We start from the raw sequence: 22933 nt of genomic DNA, 5'->3' as shown, positions 1-22933 counted from the left end.
CAGAAAGAACACTGAACTTAGTATCAGAAGGAATGGCTTCATAATTTTAGTAATTATTGTAATATTGCTTGATTATGTGCTTTACAGTTTACAAAAAACTTTTATATTTGTTCCTTAATCTAAAAAGTGCTTAATGAACACTTAATATATGATTCTTTAATTGCCTAAGGACATTTAGCTAAGAAGCAGAAGGCCAGGACTCAATCCAGATCATGTGACTCTAGTGTCTTTTTCACTGTAAGTTAATGATCATGCCATTGCTGTCTCTCATTTATTAACTGTGATCTTGAGTATGTCGCTTTATTAGGCCTTTATCTTCATCTATACCATGCGTCAAATCTCTCCAAGGCAATCTTCTTCCATCTCCAGAATGGATGGCTTTTCACTATGAATCTGTAAAACTAAGATCAGCTCTGGCTATAGGTGTGAAACAAGCAAAACATGCTATGAAGCATATGTGAGCATTCGAATAATCTATCATGATTTATATATGTACTGTCTTAAAAGGTGACTTCTGAGAATTTTTAAAAATTAAAAGTCAAGTATTATACGTAAAGAAAACGTCTTTGCTTAAAACACAGACATCATAGTCTACCAGTCTGGCAACCCAAAAGAGGTTAGAATACATTTCTGAAACAAGTTTCTCTCCAGAATGTGTACACGTTGGTGCCAGTTCACAAACGATGACTATACTGAGATAGGTACATGAGTTGAGACAGGTATAAAAATTAAGAGTGTGCATTTGGAAAACTTTATAGTAACTGGACTTTGCTGTGACATCAAAAGATATGATTATTTCTTCTAATGATTCATTTAAATTATATTTTACAAAGGTACCGGTCTACTACAAATTAGGAAAAAATAAGCAAACAAAACTTGGTCCTTCATCACAGATAGTTTGAGAAGCACTGTTCTAGACAATGCATTTTATCCTGTGTAAGTTTTCTTCAACTATACAATCAAAGTAGTAAAATGAACTCAGATCTCAGAGTAATGAGGGAATAATATAAAGCCTCATAGATAAGCTTATGTAACTTAGTTTAATTGTTAGGCATGGTGGTGAAAACTGACAGCTGTCTACCAAAATTCATTTTCTTCTTATACAGTAACAGCACTGTGGCAAGGCCCGTGGCTGCCTAGCTACGCCACATTCCTCAGCTGTTCTCAACGGCCATTTGACTGAGCTCTTGCCAATGACGTGAGTGTGTGGACATACTGTATTTCATTTTCAGGTTTGGGTTTTTAAGACAGTGGGCATGCGTTCTTTACTTTCTCGTCCCCTTCTGCAGCCCAGAACTTGGAAATGGCAGTCCAGTACAGGCTCAGATGATGAAGTTTAACTTGACATCTTAGAAAGAAGTGGGACCACTGAATAAATTTATGGAACAGAGGCACCTGCCAGCCTGGTTGATCACCTAGAACTGTTACTTGAAAAGGTAATAAACCTTTACATTCCTTAAGTCTCTTCTATCTGAGGGTCCCTTTGGTGCTACAACTTAGCTTTAAATTTAAATGAACTATATCTATGAAATATGATGTCTATCGATGCCCTCTACAGAACCTCTTGTATCATCATTCCATAAGTAACAAAAATTGTATTTCACCTCAATGACTAAGCAACTACCCTCCATATGTAATACCAAGAGTTACACCAATTTGGTCTGGTTGTGCCATGGCTGGTGAGCATAGTCATTTTTTTCATCTAGCCACTCTTTAATCAAGAATTCACCAAGCATCTATTTAATAAATCCAAGACAATGTCCTTGGTATTGGGGAGATAATGGCAAACTTCTAAGGAACTTAAAATTGAGTGGGAGAGAATTACAAAGACACATCGGCAATGGATTAATATGATAAGTGCTCTGATAGATCTAATCCAGGTTCTCAGCTCTGTATTACTGACATTTTGGACTCGACAATTCTTTGTTATAAGAGGCCGTTCTGTGTGTTACAGGATATTTAACAGCATCCCTGACCTCCACCTACTAAATGCCACCAACCACCCTCCAACCTCTACCACCATCCAGTCACAGAAATCAAAAATGTCTCCAGAAATTGTCAAATGTCTCCTGGGGAGTAAAATTGCCCTCTACTAGACTTGTGATTTAAGTGTAAAAAACTATGATAATTCAAATACAGGGCACCTAATCCAACCTCATAGGAGGGAAACGTATCAATTCAAGGAAACACTTCCTCAGGAAGTGGCATCTAAGATGACACCAGAAACATACATGTTTAATTTCCATTTGGGCATTTAACAATTATTTGAGTGTCTGCTATATTCAAGACATTGTGCTTCATGGCAGTGAACAACATGATTCTGTTATGTGTTATGAGAATCATAGTCTAACAAGGAAGACGTATAATAAACAAATGAAAAACATGTAATTAAAATGTTATTAAATGTTATAAGGGAAATGAACAGGATGATATGATAGAAAATAACTAACAAGGATCAACTTTAGATAGAGTGAAGCCAAGTTCTGAAAGTGAAAAGCTGCTGAATGTGCAGAGTAGAAGAGTATCTATCGCAGGCAGAGTCTGGTGTGTTTAAGGTCTTGAGAGCTAGTATGAGTGATGTTAATAGCAGAGATATAAGCTGGGACCAGATCATGTGAAGTTTTATAGGCCATGATAAGGAAGGTTTGGCCTCAAATGCTACGAAAAGTCACTAAAGGAACTTAAGCAAAGGAGAAATAAAACTCAATTAAAATCTTGAAAAAAAAATGGAAACGAACTGGAAGGGAACAAATACAGCTTCAACTAGAGTGGAAGCAGTGTAGAGGGAGACAGGTAGATGGCTTCAATATGTATTTTTGAGGAAAAATTAACAATACTTGCTATTTGTTTGTGAGAGAGGGGTTTCTGACTTAAGCAATGTAGTGCCATTTATTGAGAACGGGATGACTGGACGAAGAACAGTTTTGGGGGGAAATTCTGTATGGACACATTAAGTTTGAAATGTCTAGAAAGATGTCAGGTTAAGAAGCTGAGTGTGTGTGGCTGGAGCCCTAAGCAGCCATCAGCACTATGTCTGATGATATACATGAGTAAAGGCATTTCAAGCTGCAAGAATGGATGAGATCATCTAGAGAAAAATATACAGAAAAAAGGAGAACTACCCTAGAACCCTGAAAAATGCCAACAGTTAGAGGCTAGGGGAAGCAGAAGCTGATAAAAAAAATTAAGAGGTATCAGTTAGAGAGGCAAGAGGAAATCTAGGAGTGTGATGTTCTGGAAGACAAGACAGGAACATATTTTATGGAGGGACTATCAACTGTTTCAAATGCTGATGAACGATCAAGTAGCGTAAGTATCTGGCAATGCTAGATCACCGATGACCTTGATAAAAGCAGTTTCCTGAGAGTATCTGGGAGGTGACAAAGAGAGAAGTACATACCTTTTAAGGCATGTGATTATAAGGGAAGCAGAGAAATGGGATAGTAACAAGAAAGAATAAGGTCAAGAGAGGCTGTTTTTCTTTTTTTTTTTAAAGAGAGGATGTACTAGTTCACATCTGTATAATGAGGAAAATGAAGAGTTTGGAATTAGCCCAGAGGGAAATGGGGAACTTACTGCAAGGTATTAAGCAGGGGAATAACACTGGATTTGTGCTTTGGAAAAATCACTGATGGTAATATGGAAAATGGACAAGAGATGGGACAGGACAGAACCAGTTAAGAATTCTGGTGAGAAATGACTGAGGTCTGAACTAAGGCAAAGAGAGCTAAAAGATTTTAAGGAAGTGGAATTGACTGAATGGTTGGTGGAATGGTTAGATGTCTAGGGCAGAACAAAGAGGAGACAAGATATCTCTTAAGTTACTAACCTAGACAACTTGGTTGATGGTATTATCATTCATTCATGAGAGGGGCCTTATTTCCTAAAGTTGGCAGCAAAAGGAAAATGTTATTGCCTGGCAGACATTTCTAACTCTTCCCAAATAGACACCTCAAATAAAGCACATGCAAATTCATTAACTAGGAAGGGTCAGATTCCCCATAAGTCACCTTTTTAAAATTCATATTCAACTACTTATTGTCACGATATCCTTGACCCAAGTCAAAAAACCTATTCTCTACTGCCTGTGTGAACCTATGTACCGTTTCTCATATTATTTCCTATACTTTGAATGTCTTCTCAAACCCCAAACTTCCCAAATCATTTTTATCTTCAAAGCAAATGTCATCCTTGCCATTTCCCAGCAGGAAGTAACCTCTTCCACCTCTAAATCCCAAGTACTTAATCTCTATTACTTTTATAGCTCTTAATACCTCTGACCTTGAATTATATTTACAGAGACTTCTTATCTCTCTCATCAGCTTTGGCGGGTGGGGGGAGTTGTCTGACATATTTCTCTTCCACAGGTACAAAGATGCTGTCCAATATGTTGAATAAATACTTACACACATACATACTAAGTGTGATATCTTTAAAGCACCGCGTGCTAGAGAGAGTATTATGTCCAGACATTCACTAGGTCACTACAGCGCTGGATTTAATTCCCAGGTGCTGCTTATTTAGTTGTATGACTTTGAATAAATTGGTCAACTTATTTTATTTCTTTATCTATAAAATGGGTATGGTAGTACCTACTTCCTAGGCTTGCTAGGAAAATTAAATGAGATAGTGTATATATACTGCCTTAGAGTAAAATGTTATTGAATATTATGATTACAATGCATGTGCTTACATATAGTATTATCATACACTTTAGTAAGAGGCTATGTGGTATAAGGGAGTATATGGGTTGCAGAGTCAGACAGACTTCACTTTGCTATTTATTACCTGTGAGATTTGGTTTTCAGAGCTTCAGTTTCATTACATGTAAAATGAGGATAATATCCTCTGTATTACAGTATTGTTTTATTAAATAAGATGATGGTACACGGTAAGAGCTAAAATTATACATTTCCAAGAATAAGACCTATAATTAAAGATCTCAGCCAACAGCAATATCTTGAAGGAGGCTTGTTTTTCTGATCGAAATAATAAGCCTACATGTAGATTTGACATCTAGCATTCTCTCCAACATCACTGCTTATCAAAACGATTTAGTTCGAATGTCAGAGGCACCAAAAAAAAAAAAAAAAGGGATTTAATGAGCTTAAGTTTTCAAAAATTTTTACTACTAGTCAGTGAAATTCAGGTAAAGATTCACAGATTAATTTAGAATAAAACTAGACCGATGACTGAATAACTAAATCGAAATGAAACAACAGTGAACAGAGAAAGTGAACATTGCAAAAGACAAGGATTAATGTCTGTTTTATTTATAAGAAACAGGAAAATGCAATAACTTTCCAGTTCAAGCTGGAAAGAGAGGCAGGTTATACACACAGCACAGGCACTGAGTTCAACTTGGCAGTAACCCTAGGATAACTAAAGGCCAGAAAGAGCTTAAGAGCCAAACAAAATGAGTATAACTTCCAGAATCAGAATGTTAGAGTTAGAAGGGGCTATAGTAACTGTGTGTGTGTGTGTGTGTGTGTGTGTGTGTGTGTGTGAGAGAGAGAGAGAGAGAGAGAGAGAGAAAGAGAGAGAGAGAGAGAGAGAGAGAAAGAGAATAAGCACTAGCAGTGTAAAAGTTTCTATAAAAAACAGGTTTTGTGGGAGAATAGGTCTGGGAAACTTACAAAGCTTATTAAAATAGTAAAGAGTCTCAGATGAACTAAAAAAAAATTCTGTTTAATTTTTAAAAACTTCTCTTTCCTTTATTTGACCCCAGAATCTTAAAAAAAATAATACATAACATACTCAAGACTAGGGGATATTTCTTAAGTTTAACAGATATGAAAACTGACTCCCAGAGAAGCTAAATGGTTTGATTAAGGTAGCACAAAAAGCTACAATGGGAAAGGGGACTCAGACTCTTATTTGACTCGGTCCTATTCTCTTTTCATTCTGCTGGTATCTGGTGATGTATAAGAAATAAGACAAAAATGGGTACTCCAACATTAAAAGCAATTCGGCATTAAACTGGGCCTGTGAAAGGAATTATTGAGGATTTTTTCCTCCTTACATAAACGAAGTCATTAAACATGGTTCTACTTATTACTTTTTTTTAATGTTTCTGTTCTTCTATTGTAGTGGTAGTGAAATACCTATCCTTACAGTATGCCACTTCCTCTTTAATAAGAATGGCCTTTCCCCCTCCTTTTTGTCTACAATGTTAGCTACATGCTTAATTTATGCTCTCGCTCCATCAACCAGTACTCCTATAGTGATGGGATAGAACCCTGATCTTAAAATAGACTATGCACATTCAACTGGGAGATGTGGCACAGTGCCAGGGATACTTAAAGTCACAGGACAATCCTGGTGCATCCTCTTTAACCACTATTTTACCAAAAGATTCATTGGGGGTGGGACTAGGGAAGAACTTCTACATGAAAATAAACAAAGGCAGTACAAATCACAATACAAAAAGTCACAAAATTTTTTAAGATAAAAAGATCAGATATCAGAAGAATGGTAGTTAAGGCAGGATCCTTTGAATGATGCCTCCCTGGTCTCACAAGGTTATGCCTACACTGTCCTCTGATGGATGTCACTGGATAAATATTCCACAGGGATCTAATTTTAGTTCTTAACTGAAGCTGAAGGTCAGTCACCTAAATCTGATAGTTCTAAACTTTTGCCCTCTGTGCATGCACATGTGAGTGTGTGAGTATGTGTGTGCGCACACACACAAGACAAAGACATAGAGAGGTATTAAATTCTAAAATAAGCTTACTATAATTAACAGTTGGAACAATGTTGTCAGTCCCATAAGACAGACCTATTAAAAAACTGTATTTTATAAAAACATTAAAGTTAATGGCTTACTGCCAGAATTCTAAAATGGGCATTTAATAAAAGAGAGTGAGGATTTTGGTGTTTGAATTTGGAATTTCTTTATAAAAAGCTAAAGATGAGATTTTCTAAATGAATACACATGTAGCTGGGTCCAGAGAGATTTAGTTTAATAGTATATCTTACACTTTGGGGTATTTCTACTTGTAGTATGGGAGATAATGGTAATTCTCACTTTTTATTAAATAGATACTCTTTGTCAAAGAGGTTTGATCTCACTTCCTAAATTTCATCTCTAGTTTCCCTTCTTACACATATCCATCTTTTAGTAATACAGTCCTTCTGGCTACATTCTATATCATGGTGATCTTGCCAAAAAGACTGAAAAGACGGCTCAGAGTAACAACAATTATGTAAGTTTCAATGAAGTTTTCTTGCTAATTAGCAATCCTGAGAAAGACTTGTTGCATCATTAAGAATTCATTAACAGATGGGAAAGACAACTTGGGTATAAACAGAAGCTAACAAAACCAATCACCTTCCTTTCTTGACTGAGGGCAGAAATGGGCATGTCAAAACTTTTTATTTTTCTTCAAATATAGTACCAGCTAACTACGCTTCTTATCACTTAAGTAGGAGTCTTTATTTTTCAGAAAGCCCTTTTCTGCACTACCTATGTAAACATATTTTAGTATTTTAAGATAATATAATGGAAAATATGTAAGTATCATAATTTGTTTCATATTAGAATTTACCAAAGAAAAGATTACCTCATTTACTCTTTAGTGAGTTCTTAGCACAGGCTATAGTTTGATTATGTAGTATATTAACAAGGCTGAAAAATGGATGCGCTGTCACAACATATACCTTTTATCTTGATGGCTGATATAGATCCTGGTCTCATTGATTTCTACAGTTCCTTTGCCTTTTTGCTTTTTCAGTATATCAAAGTCTTTCCTATACAGTCTTTTTGGAATTTTCTTACTTTGTCTTCAATGCCACCTACTCCACAACACTTAACTACTCACTCTGAACTAAGTTACTCTATTTCAGAATCCCTTGTTTTGAGCTCTAGCAGCCCAGGGGCAAGTACAGAAGATAGTCTGGGACTCTGATTGTAAAGGACTAAATGTCTGTGTCCTTCCTAAACTCGTATGTTGAGGGCCTAACCCTCAATGTGATAGTATTTGGAGATGGGAGTTTTGAGAAGTAATTAGGGTTAGATGAGGTCATGACAGTGTGACCTTGGTCCAATGGGATTAGTGCCCTTATAAGAAGAGACACCAGAGAGCTAGCTTGTTCATGCTTTCCCCCACCCTCTGTGCACAAAGAAGAGGTCATGTAAGCACATGGCGAGATGATGGCTACCTACAAACCGAGAAGAAGCCTCAGAATGAACCTTTCCAACACCCTGACTTTGGACTTCCCAGCCTCCAAAACTATGATAATAAATGCATGTTGTTTAAGCCACCCAGTATTTTGTTATGATAGTATAAAGACAGCAGGAATAGAGACAAAAGGAAGGTTAAGCTGTCTCAATGAGACAGTTGTGAGATTTTAGAGGTCTTCAAAGGTACCGTAACATACTAATGGTATAGCAGAAAAGGCAGAGAAATAGATTTGGGTTCTTTCTAGTCCCTAATTCTACTGTTTTCTGAACTTGGATCTGGACTGATTTATTTAACCTATCTGAAGTTAAATTTTCTCATGTGTAAGAAATATATCTATTTCACAGGGTTATTGTAATTATTTAATATAGATAGCATCTGAGAGACCATATTGTAAGGTGTGAGGAATCTGATATGTTACTCACTGGAAAACAGTATAATTAAAGTGAAGAAAGCACTTGTGTTCAAACACCAGCTTTGCCCCTTGTGGTTATATGATTTTGGGCAATCTCTTGAAAACAGTTGTGCCTCATTTCCTCATCTCTAAAAATAGAGGTAACATCTAGGGCTTATAAATATTAAATGAGATGATATGTTAAAAAATCTCTAGCATAGTGCTTGGCGTAGAATAGAGACTAATGTACATTACATCATAAAGATGGCCAGATGGCCAAATAGATCAAGAAATATTTACAGGCATACTCTACACGGGCATAAAATGGCTAGGAAGTTTTTATCTATATTTACCTTTTAATAGCAAAACCACTTTAAAAAGGAAAGTGTTTATGCCACAATTTTATATTAATTTTATGGATTCTACAGTGTCCATTTAGAACTATAGTATCCATTACTGATCCCTCTGTACATAGCCCTGATATAAGCACAGAATTCAAAATGTTCCCAATTTAAAAGTTCAAGTACATGCAAATTATTCAAGAGAAGTAAATTCTAACCAAGTAATGAGAAGTCTATTTTGGGTTGAGGAGCTATAAAAGCTCATGACTCAAGTTATTTTTAATATCAGGGAGCTTAAACACATATTAAAATGAATGAGGAATATAAATGTACAGCAATTTAAACTGTGTATTAAAAGACTGAAAGAATAAACTACAGGGAATTTAGCCAGAGAAAGTTTGATAAATTTAAGCGTTGGGCAATAAGTGAGAAAAAAATGAGATGGAGTGGCAGAAAGGAAGTAGGTAGATAAGCAAAATGGTGGACAAAGGCAGAGGGAGAGTAGGATAAGGGCAAAGTAGGAGGATCAGCCAAAGCAGATTCAGAGTTCATATAAAAGCTTTCTAACAATTAAAGCTATTCACAAGCAGAGTGGCTGCTGTGAGCTTCCCATTACTGAAAGTATTCAGCCACAGTGTTATGACCCTTGGTGTGACATATCTTAGAAAGAACCACTGTGCTGGAAGATATTCTGGTCCATTACTATAATGTGAGTTTCCCATGGAAAAGCCCTGCAAAGATGATCATTGAAGGCCGAAAAGGAGACAGAAGACTTGGTTTGAATCCTAGCGATTCTACTCATTAATTGTGACCTTGGGCAAGTCGACTTCTCAGATTTTCATCTATAAATGGGGAAGTTGGGAACACTGGGAATGTCTAATCGGCCAAGAACTCTTTCAGGTCTCTGAGTGTTTTTAATTAGTCAAAGATGTACAAGTTTTTCACCTTCCTTAATACATGATCGAACTTGTAAGGAAGGGCTAACTGCTGAGAAAAATAAAATACACTTTCAGCTAAAAATATATCTGAGGAATCTAAAAAAAAAAAAAAAAGACTTCAGCATGTCTAGCTCCTATAGATTAAGCACGATACTGCTTCTGGGGAGAGCTGACACTGCATATCCTTGCGAGTTATCCTAGCCAGCCACATGCACTGCAAAAGCAGGTTCTTCTGTTTCCTGTCAATGCTGATAATTAGTTCAATGTCAAAGCTCTGTTTGTGCTCCATACCAAGTCTCAAATTTTGGATGCCTAAAATCAGAAAATGAATAGAATCGATTCATATGCTATACAGCAGATGAATTCAATTACTGAATGGTAGTGTGGTATACATTGGATGCTGAACCAGACTGCCTAGGCTTGAATCATGGCTTCCCACTACACTAGTTTAGAAGGTACAGCACCTCCTTGAATAGTTATTTTATTATAATGTTGATGAGAAGCTGAGATGCCATAGGAACTTGTCTTGTTTATATCAATGAGCCTATAGTAAAACTGATTTTGTTGCAGGTGGATTGTCTTTACACTTTCTTGAGAGTGCTCTTTGAACCACGAAGTCAACTTTGAGGCAGTCCAATTTATCTATTTTTTCTTTTGTTGTTTGTACTTTTGGTGTCATATTTAAGAATCCAATGCCAAATCTCGAGCCATGCAGATCTATCCTTACATTTTCATCTAAGAGTCTTATGGTTTTAGCTTCATGTTTAGGTTTGATTCATTGTGAGTTAATTTTTATATATGATGTGAGGTAAAGGTGCAGCTGCATTCTTTTATATGTGGATATAAAAGACCATTTGTTAAAAACTATTCTTTCCCCCACTGAATGGTCTTGTCATCCTTGTCAAAAATTAGTTGACCATAGACACTTAAGTCTATTTCTGGACCCTTGATGCTATTCCATTGAATACAAACACACACATAAATTATATCTTATGACTGACCTACACTGTCTTGATTATTGTTCCTTTGTATTAAGTTTTGAAATTGAGAATTCTGAGTTCTCCAAGTTTGTTATTTTCAAGACTGTTTTGGCTATTCTGCATCTCTTGCAATTTCATATGAATCCCAAAATTGGCTTTTCAATTTCTACAAAGAAGCTACTTAGGATTCTAAAAGGTACTGCACTGAATTTGCAGATCAATGTGAGGAGGGGCATCTTAGCAACAGTAAATCTTCCAATCCATAAACATGGAATTTTTTCCATTTATTAAGATTATCTTTGGGGTGGCTCCATACCGTAGTAGTTAGCACATCTGCTTTACACACAGAAGGTCCTGGGTTCGTGCCCCAAGTGGAGCCATGGACCATACCCCAAGTGCGCCAGGCCTCCCGAGTACACCTGCTTTCAAGGTTTTTTCCTTGTCTTTGGCTTTCAGTGTTTTTACTATGATGCATCTGCTTTTGCATCTCTTTGAATATTGAGCTTCCTGGATGTGTAGGTTGTTTTCCAGTAAATCTGGCAAGTTTTTAGATGCTATTTCTTCAAATATTTTTTTCTTCTCCTTTTGCTCTCTCCTCTCCTCTGGTTCTCCCATTATGCATATGTTGGTACATCAATGTTGCCACACAATTCTCTGAAACTTTCTTCATTTTTTCTTTACCCTTTTCTCTCTGTTCTTCACCTTGTATACTCTCTATTGATCTATCTTCAAGTTTGCTTATTCTTTCTTCTGCTAGTTCAAACCTAGTGTTGAGCCCTGTTAGTGAATTTCTATTTCAGTTATTGTACTTCACTGTACATTTTAATGTCAAAATTTCCATTTGGTTCTTCTTCATTTTAATATATATGTTTGTATTGATATTCTCCATTTGATGCGACATTTCATCAAACCCTGGATTACTTCTTTAATCTTGCTTTCCTTTAGTTCTATGAATATATTTAAATTGGCTTCTTTGAAGTCTTTGTTTATTAGACCCTATATCTGGTCATTCTCTCAGGCAGTTTTCTTTGCCTGCTGCCCCTCACCTCCCAGTGTATAGGTCTTTCTTTCCTGTTTCTTTGCATGTCTTTTTTTTTTTTTTTGAAACTGGATATTTTAGATAATATATTGTAGTAACACTAGGTAATGTCTCTACCACCCAAGACTTGCTATTGGTATTTATTTGCTCAGTAACTGGCTGAATTATTTTAGTGAAATATATTCTGCCCCTCCTTCTCTGCAAGGGGGCTCACCCTTGGGTAGGCCTACAGTCATCCTGAGATGACAGTGACTTTAGCAAGCCCCTCCTCTTTGACTAACTCTTTCTCTGACCACTACCTGCTGTTAAGAGCCACTAACTGCCGGCTGATTGATCTACTGTCTTCAACAATATCCTGGGGCATAAATAGCTCCACAAACTGAAATAGTCTATTAGGGTTCCTATGAGGGGATAGTTCCTGGGATCAGTATTTAAGATTTGTTCTAACCATAGGAGGGTAACTCCCAGCTATCTCTTTCGCCCTTTCTAGCAAACTAGCCGGCCTTTTGATTATCTGTATCTCCAATGAATCTGTATCTCCAATCTGTTCCCAACTGCCTTTCACCAGGACCTGCACCCTCAAGTGATGAACTTCACACTCTGTTGCCAATAAAGTTGGTTCCTTTGGGGAGAGATTCAGAGCTGTATTATAAAGTCTGTTTGCTCCTCTAGGGAAAGTTTTGGAACCCTGGTTCTGACGCTGGGGGCAAAGACTACGGCATACTTCTCACTGGGTAACCCCCTTTGAGAGAACAATTGGAGGGGGTGGGGGAGCAGCAGCCCCAGTTCTCCTCAGCTTGCTTCTCCCAGGGTGGAACCTGTGTCCCACCGGCAAGTGACAAGGGCAACTGGGGCCCCACTATTCTCACTGGTACCACCCCCAAGGTAGAGCCTCTGTCCCATGAGTGGGGAGCTGGATAAAGGGAAGGAGACTGCTCCTCTCAGCTGCAATCACTCAGGATTTAGTCTCAGCAACAGAGGCAGAATAGCTGAGGCAGGATAAAGAATGCTAAGGCTACCCCCAGTCTCTTCAGGGAAGAAAGCCCTCCCACTGTGAGCTGATGGAGGAGGGAGCTCTGCGTTATCTGCTGCATTAATTTCTGTATTAGTTTGGACAAGGGTTTCCATCTCTCCCAGCTGAGAGGGAGAGAGAAAGCAGTTCTTAGTTCAAATACTACAGACTTTCACTTTTCTTACTGAGTTTCCATAGATTTTTCTTAAAAAAGTTTTTCTTCATTGACTATAATTTCCACCAGTTTCACTGGGGAGTAGATCTATTGAGCTCCTCACACTGTCATGGGTAGAAGTGGAAGTTCTTGATGAATTTATTTTTTGTATGAGAAAATGGATCGAAATTCTAACGTACAAATCAGAAAAACTATTCTTGTCATTCTCATGCAGAAATCCAAAAGGTGATCCAAAGATCATGTATGGACTATCACATCTACAGCTTACTAAGTCAGAAGAGCTATTCTGTTCTTTCTCCCTACATTTAGTCCTTCGATACCTTAAAATGGAGTCTGAAATGAAGTTTAAATTGTTTTATTTTGAACTACTGCGAGGCATTCATCCTGGCCTTTGATACAGTTCAGCCCTTCTAGTTAGGATTTATGCCAGATCCCAGCTGGATGGGAACTTTAAAAAGTAAAAGGTATAGGATGCTTTTGGTAGTGAGTGTGTGTATGTGTGTGTGTGTGTGTGTGTGTGTGTGTGTGCGTGTGTGTAAGAGATCAAGATATTAAAAATGATTATCTTTAAAGTTACTGGTTTCTAAATGAGAACTGTAGTTGCACTATGTATCAAAGTATTCCCTAACGTAAAGACATCAAATAAAATTTGAATCAAATTTGCAAGGCATATGAAGCTCATTTGTTTTATTGAAAATTGGCATTTAACAATTTTCAAATGACTAAAATAAGTGAAAAGGGCCTTTAGAATAAACATCCATGCCTCAAATTATTCCTAAGCATGGCTCCACAGTATAAGATTGACATTTCTATGCTGTCACATTTTCCTTGGGGAAATCTAATATGAAAATTTACCCATTCATTTTCTATAGTCCATGATGGCAATCCTCCCTATGCACCTGTAGCTGAGAAAGTGCCAAACCAAACACCATAGGCAAATAGCCAATTAGGAAATAAAACCTAACACAGGACCTGGCATACAGCAATTACTGAACAACATTTGTGGACTATAGAGATCTACTAATATGCCAAGTCTGTGGGAAAAAGTTTAAAAAAAGAAATATTTCAAATGGGTGAATGGAACTTTGTGTTCATATAATTTCGCTCCATAAACTGGCTCCACAGGTAATACTATCTTTAAACCTAATAATATCCTTTTATGTTCCTCCAAAAGGAATATGTAAGATAATCAAGAAGTTTCGATTTTAGAGAAAATAATTAAAAAAAAAAAAGTATCGGTCTTTGCTTATACTTCCAATCACACTATTATAAGAATATATAACATGTATGTTATATATTATATAATTATATCCTTTATCATCATTGTCTACTATAAAAGTTTAAAACACAGAAAGAAAAATACCACTCACAGCAATAATATTCAGATAGTCACCATTTTGTGAATCTTTGTAGTTATTTGTCTTAGTATTAGCTTTACATGATTGTGATCATACTGTATGAATACTTTTGTGTCCTGATTTTTCAGTAAACATGAGATGTGTTTGATTCTGCTATATAGTTAAGAGAATTTTAAACTCAACACCAAATGATACGTACAAGTCACAGGAATTCTAGCCTCCACTCACTAAGTTACCTTCATTCAACAGGTATTTATTGTAGTTGCCTATTTTGTGCCACATGCAGTGCTGGGGGATGAAAATACAAAGAGAAGTGAGAGTTGTTATCTTCAAAGAACTCTTGACTTAGCAATTATCCTCTGCCTTCACAGAAATATGGGATTATCTGCGTGAATTTGAAGGTAATAAAATACATGCTTGAAACTGGGCTACTTTTAACTTCATTCTTTTGAGGAAAATGGCCATACATTAAAGATTTATCTCAGACAGTAACTGAAGTCTTCCACATTTTATATAATTGTATTCTTATCTAACAGGTGAAAGAGCTACATTTCCTTTGCTCATTTTATAACATTTATTTTTCAACAGTTATTGCAATTACGAAGTACTTGGTCTTCAGATCAGTTGTGTTTTAGAAACCAATATAAGAGCTTTCATTTCTTTAAGACATAAATTTTCAGATTATTCATCATACCTTCTCCTACCCTATATATTTGCATGATATATTTGTTTATGTGCTGGTAGATAATCACAGCCTACCAATTTAGATAGAGGATGTAAATCTAATGCTTCAATAAGCACAGGTGCCTAAATCCAAATCTACAATGATCCACATGTACCTAAAACTATTTGCATATATGTACAAACATTAGCAGTTGTATCTGATTTGACTTTATCTGGAAAGATTTAAGCACTCCTTAATTACCTTTGCTATCTTCCAATTTAAGACTAGTTGCCTAAATGGTGTCTCGAGGTATGAAACAAGAGATAAAACAAGGTACTGAGTCATAATTTCAAACCTTCTGAAATATACCTCAAGTGGTAATGAGTGGGAGCAGTGAAGGAGCTGCACATAATAGTCTGAAAATGTTCTGTGAGTCTCCAGCACTTACTGGTTATATGAATATTAGCAAGTTGTCATTAATGTGATCCTCAGTTTTCTTATCAATAAAATAGGGATAGTGGCTTTCTTATCATACTTACAGTATTAATGTATTACTGTTGCAAAGCAAATCTTTGTAAAAATGCAAAACACTACATAAGTATTAAGAATTAGGTCTAAGGATCATTAATTTATAACTATTTCCTAAAAATCTCAGTATAATTTTTATTTTTTGAAAAGCTTTGTTTCTTTACATTTACGTCTAAGTTGTCACAACGATTTTACATAAGAAAGGTGTGTTTTTACTTTTAGTTTATAGAAAGGGGTGCTGTAGTTACCAAGGAGCTACTGAAAGAAGGCTCCAGAGACAAAGAGAAAAAGATAACCAGGGTGGCAGAACAAATTGGGCAGTAATTTGAGTTCCTCTTATTTTCAAACTGGGTTTAATGCAGAGATATGTCTACTATTCCATGTTTCTCTACATGGAGAACTTAAAGAAACTGTCAGGATGTAGATCCCTTAGAGTAGTCCAATAGTTTTGATTTCAAAGCCTTTTTAAAGCCTTAGGCATGAAAGAGTCACTAATGGTTTTAACCCCTGGAGACTGAAATGGTTTTGTTTGCCATTGTTTTTCCATTAATGAAGATTACCTAGCTAGGTCCCTAAAGACATTTGTTTGTAGCAGAACCCTCAGGAAACAGAAATCTGCACATTATAGCTGAAAATAACACCAGTACAGTAGTTACTGTCTCTGAAGATCTAAAAGGCAAAGACAATACTTTTAAAATGTTAGGTTTTGCAACTACCATATAGGAAATACACAAGCTTTATTAATAACTGTGTGGAAAAAATCTTCTCCCTCAATTGAAATTTATATGGAGTGAGGGAATCTGTCTTAACGTATTTAATTTGACCAGTAAAAGTACTACAAAAGATTCTAGTGTCAGCTTCTCAAGGCACCATGAATCTACAGAGGTACCATGGATTCTCTCAACTAAATAGCAGCTGCCTTCCTAGCCTAAATACCTACCAAGGGTATGCCAAAAAATATGTTCTCGTTAACACCATGCTTTTTTTCCCTCTCCCATTAGCACATAATGGTCTGTCCTTCTCCCTCTCCCTTCACATCACAGTATTCCATTACACAGATGCCCCCTAGTTTCTTCAAATACTCCCTAATTGCTGGACACTTGGTTGTTTCCAATCCCTGCTATCAAGTACAACACTTCAGCAAATAACTTTCTTTACTTGGGTTCAATGTATCCACAAAGATTTCTAAAAGTGCCAATGCTTGGTCAAAGGACGAAATGCATCTACAATTTTGGTAGATACTGCCAGTTTCTGTTCCACAGGAATTGTGCTATTTTGCACTCCCACCAAATGTGTGCTTGTTTCCTGAAGGCTACTTATAAAAATACACATTCTTGGATCCCACCCCCTAAATTCTGACTTAGTAGACTAGAGGTTAGGCCTGAGGAGGCCTATCTTTAAAAAGCTCCTCCAAATGCACATTCCTGGTTGGAACCCCTGCTCTATAAAGTATTCTAGTCTTGTTTACACTGCTAAAATCCAAAAGAAAATCAGAGTTAAATCTTTAACCTCCAAAGTTTCTACACCATGTCACTCATTCAATAGGTACTTTTTCAGTGTTCTTTATGTGCTGGGCACTCTGGATGTGGAGGACATAAATAATATTATCTGTCATTAGAGAGTTTGCAGGGTCTCACAATGAGAGCCATAGATATACAATTAAGAGATAATATATAAGCCTAGTGTTAGAGATTTACATAGAATTTTATGGGAATATTGAAAAGAGCTACTTTACCCTAACGGGAATACTAAAGGAAGCTTCCTGAAGGAGATAACCCTGGAGCTGAGTAGGATTAACCAGGTGAAAAGCGGAAGATGTATACAAGAAGAAAAAGGCGTTCTAGGTAGAAAGCAAAATAAGTGAAGGTAGAAAATAAGAAAGAAACAGAAGGGACATATATGTGTATGTAACTGGAAACATTTCATATTGCTAGAGGATAAAATATAAGGGAGAGAAGAGCTGCATAAATAGGCGGAGATCAGGTCACTAAGCATCTAGGATGTCATGTTAAGAAGTTGGCATCTTACAGGCCAAAAAAAGTCACCCAAGGGTTTTAAAGGCTGGGAGTTACATGGTTAGATTGTTGTTCTAGATTCATGGACAAGGGACTGGAAGGGCATATAACTGGAAAAAGAAAGAACAGTTAGGAAACTGGTGAAGTAATCCAGATGAAGGCCTGAATTAGGGCAGGGGTTAAGGAGAGAGTGGAATGAAAAAAAATCACGAGGTAAAGTAAGCGGGATGTAGACATTAGATGTCGGTGTGGATGTGAAGGATGATTTAAGGTATTATCAAACCACTACTAGGAAAGCACTAGGTTTTTTTAAAGCTATTTTTTCCAGCAGCAGTGATAGGTTTACACTAATTCAGTCATGCTTTCTTACCTAGTATTGGCATTTGAGGCCAGGGATAGATATATGGGGCCCAACACACAGACAAAACTGGTGAGCTTCTCCTTTAGCAGCATGCTCTAATCAACTAAGTAAAGCAACTATAGGCGACCCAAGAGGCAAACACAACATTAAATGATCATAACTCCTCTACCGGTGAGTCTCTTGACTCCATTTTCCTCTATGCCCATGAAGTCAGTGACCTAGACAATTGTTGACAACACAACTGTCAGCACAGGGAAGGACATGTGGCTAAGGGGCAGCAGTATTAACGGCTTATTCCAAAGCCAAGTTTCACAATATTAGCAAAGCACTGTGGGCAGCCTGCAGTCCTGCTTTCAAATGAAGTCAGTCTCTGGAAGTGAGAAGATATGGGGAAAGAGTCCCCTCTGAACTGTTCCCATTGCCTTGATTTATCCAAGTGTAATGGTCCAGTGGAGATGAAGCAGAAGGGTGTTGTGCGTAATTCATACTAAACCTGGCACATGTCTTTATTCTCAGAGTTCCTAAAAAACAAGCTAAAGGGAAACCGAAAACTAAATAAACATCAGATAAAAACAACTCCACTGTTTAGAAAGTCCATGAATGAAACACATATACACACACATACACAGTAACACCAAGTCTTACCTTTCTTTTATCTTCATCTGTCGGTTCAAATTTGAAAGTAGCCCTATGCTGAGGGGGGAAAAAAGGGAAACAATGTCATTTTAAATACACAGATTTTTAATTTTGGCTACATTTAAAACTATATAATGTCTCCATAAAAAAGGTTGCCTTCTCATATCATATCTCACTATTAGTATTAAAGAGATAGGCATATGAGCAAATAATTTTTAGTATGAAAAGTCTACAGCAGAAATACATACCAAGGAGCACAGAATACCAAGTCACTAACTCTTCCCAGAGAAATCTAGAATGCTTTGCATGTAGTAGAGAGAATTTGAACTGGACTTTGAGAGATGAACAGAAGTTTGCCAGGAGGCAAATGAAAGCATGATAGAAACAGAAAGGCTCAGATGTGTGAAACGGTATGATGTATTTATGAAATAAGCAGCTCTATCTTAGAGGATGCTAGGGGATGGGAGAAGAGTGAAGAAAGATGAAGATGGAAAAGTAGATTGGAAAGAGATTTGGAAGGGCCTTCTAACGCTGCTGAGGCGTTTGTACTTTCTTTTTCATATGCAATAAGAAATCATCAGAGAATTGTAGATAGCGAAGTGATTTGACAGACTGGTATTTCAGGAAAATATTCTGTAAGAATGAGGGTTTAAATCATGGATCCATCACTTACTAGTTAGTTGAACAAGCAACAAATTCTCCATAACTAGATTTCTTATGTGAAGAGGGGGAGTACCTAGTTCACAGAATTACTTTTAGGATTAAAACAACTAAGGTATATAATGTACCATCTCAGTGCCTGGCATATAATAAACAATTAGTAAATATTAGGGTTATAATGATGGTGGTATCAATGATATTGAAGAAAAAAATAAATGGAAGAGACTGCCCTAAAATGACTGGCAACACTGTATTTTCCACTCTGTAGCTGCAACAGGTAATAGAGTAAGTTGACTCATCCACTGTCAGAGAAAGAGTGATGGTACACAAAAAATAAAGCACAACATTCTCCTCTCAAGTTTTATTCAGGAGAACCAAGTGCTCTAATGAATCCTAAACTTTCTTTAAAAAAAAAAAAAACAACTCCACCTTTCCTTTGTATTTCTCTCACTGGCTACACTAACAAACATTTATTGGCAACTCACCAGGAACTGAGCACATGAAGTACTAAAGATATCATCATTACAGGTGGTTCTGCATTGAAGGCTTTGTAGAAGAAGCGATTTTTGAAATTAAATGAGATGAAGAAACATTGACTGAGCAGTAGTTCTGAATCTAAGAAATGGTCAGAGGGGAGACTTAGAGGTAAGAGAGAAGGGCCATTTGAGGAAGCCGAAGAGAGACTGCTTCACATACGGCTTGGAAAACAATTAAAATGGATGTCAGGTGATAAGGGCTTGGATTTTAAAATTTATACCTGAGCTGGCAGATGGATGACAGGTAACCAGGGGAAGACCCTGAGGGGAGTGTGAATAAGTAGAGCATTCTGGAAGAATATTTTGGACAGTAGCTTATAGACCAGATCAATGGAGAGTAAGACTGAGGACATAAAGCTCTCTGAGAAATGAGCATCAATAATCCAAGCATGGAATTGCTGGCACCAGTAGAAATTGAGAAAAACTTTAAAAGGGAAAGTAATTTGGCAGCACATATTGGAAACCATAAAAATATTCACATGCTTTGACCCAGAACTTCTATTTCTAGTAATTTATCCTAATGAAATCATCCAGAGGAGAGACAAATTATATATGTAAGCATATTCACTGAACTGCTATCTAATAAAGAAGAAGAGAGACATCTGAATATCCAACAACAGGAGACTGATGAAATAAATTGCTGGGCATCCACCTGACAGAATATTACATTACAATGAAAAAAAAAAAAGGATGGTTATAAAGCTCTTTACGTGGACAATTACGATGGCATCAAATGGAAAGAGTAAAACATCAAATTATATGTCCATGTCTATGATTTTTTATTTGTGTTAAAATACAAATAAAAAGCAAGTATATGCGGGAGGTAGAAATTCTGGTGATTTCTCTGACAAAACTCATTGCTGGAATATTATTTTTATAATTAACAGGGAAATTTAAAAAATAAAAAATAAGTGAATGAATAAACAAGGAAAGAAAGAAAAGAAAGAACAAGTTGTAACTGTGAAGGCTATAACTTAGGAATTTATAGACTGGAGGTTTAGTAAAAACCAGTATTAGATAAAAGATGAAGAAGCATCAGACATCAGGCTAACCTTGTAAACCGAAGCTTAGTAAAAGTCTAATGCAAACAAGAATAAATAATTGCACTTAGAAACCAACAAAGCTTATTTTTTACCATTTTATGTGAATTCCATAAATTATCTGGAATAAATGTACCTAGTTGCCAATATAGTGGTTCTCCTAAATTTTTTGGCATTTATGGTAAGGCAAAAGAATCTTGGAAAGATCCTCATTAAGTTATAAAAATAACTTTTGAACAGTTTCCGCTTAAAATTAATCTTTTAAGGTGATCATTTAGACTAGTACCAAGGACTAATTTTTCTGTTGCTTTTCCTTTTCACATCCTTGCCAACATTTATTTTCTGGGTTTTCTTTTTTGCATTTTATTTTATTTTATTATTAGTTTCAAATTTTCTGTTATGTTTTAAATGCGAGGCTGATCCTGTCATAAAAATAAGACATGAAAGAAAGAGAGAGGAAAGAAAGGAAGAAAAGCTTTCAGAAGCCTTATCTAACTAGCATGAGAGATTAATTAGAAAATATACCAGTATGTGAGGCAAAATAAGTTGAATTTCGAACGTGTTAATCTATCCAGCTCAGACCTCTAAGACTGCTTGGCTCCAAGGAACTTAGCTTCTCTATGGCTAACTTCTTTTATCCTTTAACCTTTAACCTTTATTCTCCCCCCTTTCTAGGGTTGAAAGGGGAAGGGGAACTAGCATTTCTGGCTATAAATGCCTTTCTAGAACTGTTAACCAAGAATCAACCACCTCATCTTCTTCATATGCTTAAAACACAGACAAACAGGAGCAACAAGCCAAATATAAACTAAAGAGCAAAACCACTATTAAATTTAGAGACCAAGTAAGGTAGGAACAGCTTAGTGACACACAATTCATTAGGACTCCCCTCTGTAGGTTTTATATCCTATGAATAGGCTCTAAATAGATTAGGGTCAGGATTTAGACAGCACTGGGTTTGAGTCCAGTCCTGCTGCTTAACAAAAGTGTGACCTTGGTCAAGTTACTCAACTTTACTACCTTTCAGAGTTTCCTTATCTTTATGTACAACACCTTTGCGCACAGCGGGTGTTCAATAAGTGGTCGCTTTTGTTATTATTACATGCCCTATGACATGGCCAAACACTGCACTTTTAGAGAACGAGGAGTTATTTCATAGATTTCCAAAGATAAACTCAAATGGTACTAATACCAAGTAATTACCTGTGTGTGCGTGTTGGGCTATGTTTCATGAACAGATTACCTCTAGAACTAAATGCCAGTAACTGAAATTATATAACCCAATTTGGAAATAAGAACAAGGTATAACAAAGGAACAGATCATTAAACATGCTCCTCTGCAAAAATCTGTGAAATAACCTTGGAGTCAGAACTCAATGTGGAAAACAAAAAATCCTCTTACATGGTATGGGGTATTTATATATCCTATTCGAATATGGAGGCTATATTTATAGAATTGTCCCAATATTAGGTCCTTATCAATCAGGTTCTTCTAGCACATAAATAAAGACCTCACTGCTATCAGTGTGGTTTTCCTCTCTTATGAGGACTACTCTTGGAGACCTACCTGCTTGTATCTTAAATAACGTTTACCTTTCATTTGGCCATAAACTTGCCATCCTTCCAACATGGAAGGAATCCTGCTGGAGCTTGCTATGGGTAACATATGCTTAGGTGGCCATCTCTCTGGTTATCATCATAGTTGATGACTGTGGGCCTCAGTTTCTTCACCTATTAACTGAAGGGGTTGAACCCAATTATCTCTGAGGTTCTTTCTAGCCTAAATATCTGTGATTCAGGTAACTGTGATATTACTGTGCACTGTGGGGCCCTTGGTCAGTTTGTTGTTGATAATCATAATGATAGTAACCAATCTCTCTACTAAATCTGTTATCAGAACAGGCCCTAAAGGAGAAGGAGGTTGGAGAGCCTAGACTAGAATGATACTTCCCATAATCAACAGCTCATTCTATAACCAGAGTGGAGGTGATTAGAGTCCAACAGTAGTCAAAGAAGTAGTGTATTTGTGCTGAAACACCTTTCTCTTCTGTGCTCAGAAACACAGAAGTGATG

General features: G+C 36.6%; 1 protein-coding gene across 6 annotated transcripts in view; it reads right to left on the bottom strand.

Annotated features, from left to right (window-relative positions):
* Nucleotides 1-22933, bottom strand: part of RIC8B (RIC8 guanine nucleotide exchange factor B) — an 89665-nt gene that overhangs the window by 63054 nt on the left and 3678 nt on the right. For all 6 annotated transcript variants that reach the window (XR_004955807.1, XR_004955808.1, XR_004955809.1 and 3 more), the window contains exon 2: nt 18634-18681. Coding sequence is in view for 3 of the 6 variants with exons in the window: in XM_016148073.2 (XP_016003559.1) it covers nt 18634-18681 (48 nt within the window). In the remaining 3 variants the exon portion in view is untranslated. The remainder of the gene's footprint in view (nt 1-18633; nt 18682-22933) is intronic.

Source organism: Rousettus aegyptiacus, unplaced genomic scaffold (assembly GCF_014176215.1).
Source record: "Rousettus aegyptiacus isolate mRouAeg1 unplaced genomic scaffold, mRouAeg1.p scaffold_m13_p_2, whole genome shotgun sequence".
Lineage (NCBI taxonomy): Eukaryota > Metazoa > Chordata > Mammalia > Chiroptera > Pteropodidae > Rousettus > Rousettus aegyptiacus.
Note: the sequence above shows the minus strand (reverse complement) of the source record. Positions and strands in the feature narration are given on the sequence as shown.